At 46.2% G+C, this 9,226-nt stretch overlaps 1 protein-coding gene across 2 annotated transcripts; it reads left to right on the forward strand.

Annotated features, from left to right (window-relative positions):
- The first annotated feature begins 708 nt into the window (after window positions 1–708).
- On the forward strand, window positions 709–7,366 carry LOC142071196 (guanine nucleotide-binding protein G(I)/G(S)/G(O) subunit gamma-11). 2 transcript variants are annotated; one of them, XM_075125856.1, is made up of 3 exons: window positions 709–901; window positions 1,276–1,374; window positions 6,902–7,366. In XM_075125856.1, exons 2-3 carry the CDS (start codon window positions 1,279–1,281, stop codon window positions 7,025–7,027), a joined length of 222 nt encoding a protein of 73 aa, XP_074981957.1. In that variant the 5' UTR covers window positions 709–901; window positions 1,276–1,278; the 3' UTR covers window positions 7,028–7,366. The 2 variants fall into 2 exon arrangements, with proteins under 2 accessions (XP_074981957.1, XP_074981956.1); XM_075125855.1 differs by lacking the exon at window positions 709–901 and adding an exon at window positions 913–1,171.
- Window positions 7,367–9,226: the final 1,860 nt, after the last annotated feature.

Below are 9,226 nucleotides of genomic sequence, written 5' to 3' on the forward strand. Positions count from 1 at the left end.
CCTGTATTTTCCACTGCATGTATCTGATGAAGTGGGTTTTAGCCCAGCAACCCTTATGCCCAAATAAAATTGTTAGTCTCTAAGACTTGTTAGTCTCACAAGTACTCCTCTTTTTTGTTTTTTGGCGGGTTTTGTTGTTGTTTTCCTGATACAGACTAACACAGCTACCACTCTGAAACCTGTCCCTGTACAAGAGAGAAAACAGAGAAAGAGAGGCGGAGAAGGGCGGGGAGGGGGGTGGATTGGAAAACATTGCACTCCATTAACTGGAGTCACACCACACAGCTCTCCCGGCGGAGTTGGCCACCCAACCTCTCCCATTCGCCTTCCCAGCAGAGAAAAGAAAGTCAGACCAATCAGGAGTTCCAAATGTTTACAGAGTGTTTTAATTTAACACAAGGAAGAAACAATTTCAAGGGGGATTTCGTGGTCCTTTTCCAGACTGTGCTCTGTGAACCAGATCACTCTTGCTGCAACATTGTTATATGAGTCTATATGCCTGTCTTAACCGCCACCGCTTTCCTCCACCAGCCTTGTCGTTCGGTACCACCAGGAATCCGGCACACAAAAAGGCCGGACATTTCCTCAGCAAATCTGCTTCCTCTCAAAGGACGTGTGTTCTAAATACGTCTGGCTTCTTCCTTGTGGAGAAAGTTTTCAGCACACACATCCTCTTCCCCAGAGCAGTCAGCCCTCCTCCTTCCGCGCTTTGTTCTCTGCATTACAGCGGTGACACTGCGCCTAGGTGTCGAACTCCGTGTTAATACCAGATTAAATACACTGGGATTTAAACGGATTAATCAATGTTACCCGATTCCCCCCCAACCCCCTCCGTTACTGGCCGGCCAGGTTTACATAAGAGAGTTGATACCTATTTATACAGCAAAGGCGAGAACTGAAGGTTTGAATGGAGGAAGGGGAGGGAAAAGTAAATCGTTGTTCGTTGTGTGCAGTGCCTAGTGTAAACGTCCTCTCGGTCAGGGTGGAAGGGTGGGGGTCACACTGCTGGGTTTGATCCGTTTAGGAAGCTTATGTTGCTGATTTAAACCCCGGGAGTCGCGGGTGTGAGTAGCTAGCTGGACTGGAGCACTCTGGGGAAGGTGCGTGAGGGAGTTTATTGGAGAGGAAGTTGTTACTTCAGAGAATCGGGTCAACTTCGCCCGGGACAACAGTAAGTCATGCCCTCGGAGTGGGGTGGGGAGGGGGCTCTTTCGCGAACCGCTGGGTCCCAGCCTCTCCTCCGAGAGGGTAACTCGCTCCCCTTTTTACAACTAGAAAATGCCGGCGATCAATATAGAGGATTTGAGCGAAAAGGATAAACTGAAAATGGAAGTTGAGCAGCTCCGGAAAGAAGTGAAGTTGGAAAGACAACCGGTGAGTTCCCCCAGGCTGCCCCCTCCCCAGCCCCCTGAGAGCCTGCGGCTGAAATAGCCCCATCGCCCCGGGGAGGCAGATTGGAGACGAGGTCAGGCTGGGGCGTGAACAAGATCTTTAGCTCTCGAGTCTCCGGGGTTGGGGGGCGGGGGAGGGGGCAGTTTGGAAGTTACTCCGCTTCTTTTCAGCCTTAGGTTCACAACAGTGCCTCAGCTAACCTCTCAAGGGTGAGCGCCGCAGTGCATCTCACAGCGCGGGGAAGGGTCCTCACGCCCCCCGAAGCGCTGACTCTCTTTATGGGAGTGCAATGAGACCTGCAGACAGATGCCAGCGCGGTTCAATGAGCTGGTTAGTTTCGCCTCCTCTCAAGGGCTCACTGATGGGAGAAAAGGCGCACAAGTGCGATCTCAGACTGGGGAAAGGATTTCAGACCCCACGAGCTCTCCCTTCTTGCAGAAGGTGGAGGTGGGCATTGAAGTCTGTCTCAACAACGGAAGCGATGAAACAGACATTGGGGCCTTGGTGTCTTTGTGTGTTTTTAAAATATCCTTAACGCGCAGTAACTTTAAGAGATTTTAGGTTAGTTTCTCGCTCCCCACGTAGTTTAACTTCTGGCTACTGTACCTGCTACCTTCCGCCACAGAAACCAGAGCTAAACACTTCTGAAAACTATAGGAAGGAGGATCCAGACCTGTGGAGGTTAAATGTGAGTGACACAGCCTGAGAAATGTCTCTATAATTGTAGAAAAAAGGAGGAAAACACATTAACAAGCTAATCATAGGGTGTTAGCGCTAAATTCGGTAGCCGCTGCAGCTAAACCCAAGGGCTCAGCGAGGGCGTGGCGCAGTTGGCACGGGGCAGCTGAAACTGCTCTCCAAAGAGGAAATGAAGACAAGGGACCATTCAGACTTTTAAACTGTGGGATAAAATATCCACTGTGTGCTGAACATTGGAATATGTGACCTCAACCACGGGATCCCCCCCCCGCGCCCCCACTGAATTTGATCGGAAATAGACATTTTGGAGATGTTCTAGAACACAAAATGATTTTGCTGGCTCCCAGAAACCAAGTCCTATCATTCAAAACAGCCTTGTTAGTTGAAACAAAACTGTACAAGCCAGTGGTTCTCGGAGTCTGGTCTTCCGAGTTCTTTCTGGTGGTTTGCAGGGCTACCAGGCCAGACACAGAATGGCCGGGGAGCGTGGGAGGAATCCCCCAAAGTCTCTCCCTATTGTGAAGTGGTCCACAGAAGGACAACAGAGAACAGTTGTTGGAGAACCGTGGTCCATAAGGGTCGATTCAAAAGTTAAAGGTGTTTTGTTGTTGTCGTTGTTTCTGGTGATTCACCTTGTGAAGTAGTATGCAGTCAACAACGTGGGATGTATTTTACCATGCACGTTTTCTGGAGATGAACATTCTTGATACATAGATTTCCGATCTGCTCCTGTTCCTATTGGAGTCATTGACAAAACTCCTGTTCACTTCAGTGGGAGCAGGATGGGGCCCTGAATTTAACCCTGCATCTACTTAAGCAGCTGTATAACTTTACTCACACGATGTCAATGGGACTATCCATCTGAATAAAGTTACAGCCTGCAGGTTCAGGGACTTTGCTCAGAAACAAAATATTGATGTCAGACCGGTATTTTAGCCCATGAAAAAGATCTCAGTGATTTTTATTAGAGTGATTATTGTTATTTATATTACAACAGAACCAAGAAGCTCCAATAGGATCCAGAGCTCCTTGCAATGTGTATAAATGCATAAGAACATCTGATTCTTGCCTCAAAAACATTGAAGTGACGGAAAAACACTCCATAGGCTGCACATAATCTAATGTATTGAAAAAGAAAGGACATTATTGTAAATAAGCTGAGAGTCTGAGAAATTTAGGAGAAGGCATCGTCAGGAATCTCCTGAATGCCAGCAAAGAGAGTGTCCCTCACCTTTATGGATGCTAAGGTTGCATTGTTATACATTCCAGTCTTTTATTTCCTGTCAATTACGTTTCCGATTATCCATATGCATAAATCACCATTTGACATGAGAATTTTGTGCGCAAACAGAGCTACATCCCCTACTCTTCTCATGGGCAAAAGCAAATATGCCTATCAAAGTCCCCTTGACTTCAATCGAATGCAAAACTCCCTCTTCTTCATTTTGACATGATGTAGTGAGGAAATTTCCTTTAAAATAATCTCCCTCGATGAATAAAAATATACAGATTCATACTCAAGAGAAATTTTTCTCATAAGCAAAAAGGATCCTCCTCTTCAAGATCGAAACAACCTAAGCCCCCAATCCTGCAAGTGCTTTCACACATGCTTTACCATCATGAATAGTCCCAACTGAAATCAATGGATCTGCTCACGGTAGTAAAGCTAAGTATGTGCATAATAGTTTGCAGGATGGGATCCAAGTTCTTAACCATTGGGCCTATGTTCCTCCCTACTGTGACTTAGTCATAGGTTATGGGTAATTAGATCTTATTTGATACACTTAATGGCCAGTGGAAAACTTTGGTTTCTTTCTTATGGCCTAAGACTTAACTTTTCATAATCCATTGGCAAGGGTGCTGGAACAATTTGTATAGTGGGGGTAATGAGAGCTGTTGAACCAAACTGTAAACCTTGTATACAATGGAAACCACTTCAAGCCAGAAGTGCAGCACCCCCAGTACCCCTACTTCCAGCACCTATGTCCATTAGAATCTTTCTACTGTAAGTAGGCCAGACGTATTGATTCTGTTGTCATGACTATTCTACTTCTGTTTCTATTATATATAAGTTCTTATACCACGTTCATCACCATAATAGCTGAACATCTTCCAGTAGTGACTATGCACCTATCATTTGTTGCTTGTTTCCGCATCCTCTTTCCTTTGGGGAGAGAAGCATGTGCTATGGAGTGTCTTATTTTGGTAGGTTTTGTTTTGTTTGTTTGAGCAAAACACAGTAAATGAGGCAGAGGAAGTGCCCACAGCCACTAAAAATGGGAAGAATAGCCACTGTGTCAAGTTTTCCCCTTCCCAGAAACAATCAGAAGCCTCTTCCTGGGGACTCCTCCCAATGGTGCCTCTGCAGAGCTCTGTTGGAAATGGTAGGGGGAAGACCTGGGAAGAAGAAACTCTATTCAGAATGCAGTCCTCTAACATTCCAGATATCTAAGACATCAGGAACAAGTTGTTGCTTCTGTAGGTGAATCCATGTTGCTCTAGGGAAGAGGCAATCAGGCAGAATGAGGGATGCATAAACAAAGGGGATCTCCAGAATCCGTGGGATTTGCCCATAGGGTCTGGAGACTGAACCCCTGGCTTTCTCTGTAGGGTTTCAAATCTCTCTCCCTTGGGAGAGTACAGAGCATAGACATTTCTCGAGGACAGGGGTTCTCAACCTTTTTCTTTCTGAGGCCGCCCCTCTCCCCTGCGTGCTGTAAAAATTCCATGGCCTCCCCTCCGTGCCACAATAACTGGTTTTCTCCTGCATATAAAAGTCAGGGCCCGCATTAAGGGGCAGCAAGCAGGGCAATTGATTAGGATTAATGATTAGGGGTATGGACAGCTTCCATATGAGGAGAGATTAATAAGACTGCCACTTTTCAGCTTGGAATAGAGACAAATAAGGGGGGATATGATTTAGGTGTATAAAGTCATGAGTGGTATTGAGAAAGTAAATAAGGAAGTGTTACTTACTCCTTCTCATAACACAAGAACGAGGGGGTCATCAAATGAAATTAATAGGCAGCAGGTTTAAAATAAAAGGAAGTCTTTCTTTACACAACACACAGTCAACCTATGGAACTCTTTGCCAGAGGATGCTGTGAAGGCCAAGGCTATAACAGGGTTCAAAAAAGAATTCTATAAATTCATGGAGGATAGGTCCATCAATGGCTATTAGCCAGGATGGGCAGGGATGGTGTTCCTAGCCTCTGTTTGCCAGAAATTGGGAATGGGCAACAGGCTTCCGCTTCCTCCCCAGGTGATGGGGCTCAGGGGCCTGGGCTTCAACCCAGTGCGGTGGGGCTTCAGCTTTCTGTCCTGGGCCCGAGCAAGTCTAATGCTGGCCCTACTTGGCAGACCCCCTGAAGCCTGCCTGTGGCCCCTCCAGGGGGACATGGACCCCTGCTTGAGAACCACTGCTCTAGGAGTTTCCCCCCTTCTGTGGCTCTCTAAATTGGAAGGGAGACTATAGTCCCATGTTAGCACATTACTTTGCTATGAATTTGTCACAAAATATCACATAGCATATTACAGTAGATGCTCATGAGTAGGAACATATGGTGCTCTTTAGTTATGTTGCTCCTAAGCGGCTGTTGTTGTTATGGGGAGTGTCAACAATTCACAGTAGGGAAAGCACTCCCAGGGGAAATGTTGCTCATAGGGGGAGGTTGCTCTTACAAAGTGTTGCTGCAAACAAGTGTCTACTGGAGAAGCACTGTATGCTTGAAAGGACAATGTCAATGTGTTTTTCATAATTTTCAGGATGTTATACTAATTGCTGTTTATAACAACCCTTTGTAACTGATAGGTGAAATGTGCTTCCTTGTTGAATTTGTTGTCTTCCATTCAACAGGCTTGTTATTGTAGGACTACACCTTGGCTGTTGGCTTTTGTTATAATAGAAAAAAAGGCTACTGAAGCATTTGTTTGGAAAAATGTGTAATGTTACATTGAGTTTGGGTTCAAATTCTACTGATTCTGCAGCAGATTCTGCATATGAGTACCATTGAAATAATGTGAGTTAAATGATCCTAATTTAAATAAATTATTAGGTTTTAGTATTTTATTTTTAAATCAGTGGAGGATTTTTATGCACAGTAACTGCAGGACTAGGCTGTGTACCTACTGTGATATAGTATATGTTTTCACACAGAAGCTTATGTGGATGTGTGATGCAACATTAAGCTGTTGCTTGCAGATTTTTTAAAAAATACATCTTAGCCAACATTTTCAAAGGTGACTGTTGATTTTAGAGTGCAACTGGAGATACTTTTAAAAGCCTGATTTTCAGAAGGAGAACGCTCAGTGTTTTCTGAAAAGGAGGCTCCTAAAAGGTATCTCAAGTTGGACACCAAAGTATTGATGCATCCAGAATTACTCGTCACTTTTGAAAAATATGACCTTTACTTCTTTTGCCAATAAATATGAAACACATGCTTGGAAGAGGATCAAACAGCTCACCAAATAAACCATTTATTGACTAGTTCAGAAGAAAAAAAAATACATTTTACAAAACAGTAGTGGGAATAAAAAGAAAAGAAACTTGACCTTTAACATCCCTTCGGTTTTAATAATGTTAGAGATTATTATAACACAAGTAGGTGTTTGTTTTTGTTTTAAATTAGGGACAGATTTTGGAGGTGCTCAGTGATCACATGTGGAGCACTTGCAGCATCAGGTCCTTTACATATTATGTAAATATAAGAAAAAGAAAAAGAATGTTATGAAGTGAACGTTGTCTTTATAGTCTAATGGGAAATGTGATTGCTATGTATAAAGCAGAACCTTATGTCTTCTTTTATTTAAGGTGTCCAAATGTTCTGAAGATATAAAGAACTACATTGAAGAAAGATCTGGAGAGGATCCTTTGGTCAAGGGTATTCCTGAAGATAGGAATCCCTTTAAAGAGAAAGGAGGCTGCGTCATTGCATGAAAGAAAAATGTCCTGCAATTGGAACATACATTATTGTACCTTTAGCGTATAACTAGTTTGTCCTCAGTTCCATGGGTCCTTGTTGAACGAGTACTGTCAATGGATTAAAAACAACACCAACCTTGAATGAGACTCTTGTTTATCTCTTTATCATTTTATATGATCTAATTATATCTCACTACTTGATAATATTCTAAATTGTATTCTAAGTATTGTTCCCCAGAGGGGACAGAGACTTGCTTAATGTACTAATGGGCATTTGCGTGTAGTGTCTGTTTAGCGTGTTGTTTCTTGACTCTTGCGTTTACTAGCTTGTTTTAATAAAAACTCTTGCTTCTACCAACGCTTTAGTGTTCCTTAGCAAAAGATATGCAAAGAACATGATCAAACGTTTGCATTTTCGTTGCATGATGCGTGTGGCACACCCTGAACCACCCAGCCGCGAGAACAAGAACTACTTCGGGGCTACGTCAAGGCGGGACGATCGAGTCGTTTAAAAGTCTCATTGAACTAAACTGAACAAAAGGAAGAGAAAAATCTCTCACCCTAAATTCGAAGGACTGGAGCAGCAGGCTGAGTCCCCGACACAGTCGGGCGCACGGGGAGGGGCTGTTTGCAGCGGAAACTTCCCGGGAGCAGCGTGTAGCCCCGCAGCCGCCTGTGTTTGCTAAGGGCTGCAGCCTGCGAGCTACAGGTCCCGCGCTGGGCAGCTGTCGCGGCACCCAGCGCGCCCGGCCCACTCAGCCCGGCGAGGAACGCGCCGAGCAGGTGCAGGGCAGGTGACTCCAGGCAGCGCCCCCGCCTCGGTCCTGGCTGCAGGCGCGGGGCGGGGAGCGGCGGCGGCTGCGCATGTGTGTTGTTCCCTCCCGTCCCGCGCTGCCCCCGCCATGGCTAGGAGCTGGCGCGGGCTGCTGGCGCGCGGGGAGTGGGGCAAGTGGAGCCCTGGGCTGTGCGGCCCCGCTCGGGCCCCGCTGCGGGCGGGCAGCTCGGGCCGCGCCCCTGGAGCCGCCGGGGACGGAGCCCGCTTGCTGTACTCGCGGGAGCATTACGCCTTGAGAGAGTCTCTGCGAAAGGTACCAGCCTGCCCTGCGGCGCGGCTGGGGGCGGTTCCCCGCTTCGCTCGGGCCTGAGGGAGCCTGGTACTTTGCAGCCTGAGCTGGCTTTGCTCCGGCGGGGCCGGGGCGCAGGGCTCGTCTCCAGCTGCCCGCGGGCTGGGCCCTGCGTGAAGAGACCCGTGCGAGGCCGCAGTTGCTCTCCCGCTCCCTGTGAGCCGGCTCTCCCCACCCCCGATCCAGCTGTGTCGGTACCGTGCCCCTCGCTGCCCTGCCCTGCCCTGCCCGTATCTCCCGAGCACCCAGCCCCGTGTGCTCAGCCGTGACTGCCGCCTGATGCTTCGGGAGCCCCTTGCGGTGACCCCTCGCCAAGGGCTGGGGAGTCAGGAGGGACACGACTTTCTGAGCAGGATAGTTCGGGGATTGATCCCAGCCCGCTGGCACGAGAAAGGGGGAAGGAGGGGTGGCCCTGAAACTGGCAGGTTGGTGTGTAGCATGGAGTCCCTCATGTGCCCTGCTCAATGAGGTGCATACATCACCTCGCCCTAAGATTGCTGCTAGTATCTTTGTTTAGATACAGGTAGTTTACTCTCCATATTTACTGTACGTTTGGTACAATAATAACAGGTGTAACTATCTGTATACCAAACCTCATACTGACAGAAATGTTTCATACTTAGTTTAAAAACATGAGCGAAACCATTTTTGTTCACCTTCAGACATTCTCCAGGTCACGTTTGCAATTTGGAAATTATAGTACCGTGAACGAGAAATAGAGGATGGATAGCTAGCTACAACTGTTTTCATTAGCCACCTCAGGTGAAATGTACACATTAAACAACCAACACGGTGGGAAAGAAAAAATGATTTTTAAAACACAGCTGATTTTAATATTTTTCAAGGCTGTTAGAAAACAGGTAAGAAACTTTTGTCAAAAACATGACTTTAAATGACTTTCTCTCTTTGGAGACTTTGTATTAATTAACAATATTGGTCCAAATTTTCCCTGACGTAGTTCCACTGAAGTTAGCAGAGTTACAACAAGAACAAGTTTGGCTCATCATATCACAAGGCCAAGGTTTATTTTCTTCTAGTGACATACTTTGAAAAATATTAATTGACAGAACTCTTTGTATGTAGCCACTTA

The sequence above is a fragment of the Caretta caretta genome, chromosome 2 (genome assembly GCF_965140235.1).
Source record: "Caretta caretta isolate rCarCar2 chromosome 2, rCarCar1.hap1, whole genome shotgun sequence".
Lineage (NCBI taxonomy): Eukaryota > Metazoa > Chordata > Testudines > Cheloniidae > Caretta > Caretta caretta.

Bases quoted from the DNA above. Each gene is read 5' to 3' on its own strand.
- LOC142071196 (XM_075125856.1), top strand. From the start codon at position 1,279: ATGCCGGCGATCAATATAGAGGATTTGAGCGAAAAGGATAAACTGAAA. The intron at 1,375-6,901 runs GTGAGTTCCCCC...CTTTTATTTAAG, and splicing joins TGAAGTTGGAAAGACAACCG to GTGTCCAAATGTTCTGAAGA.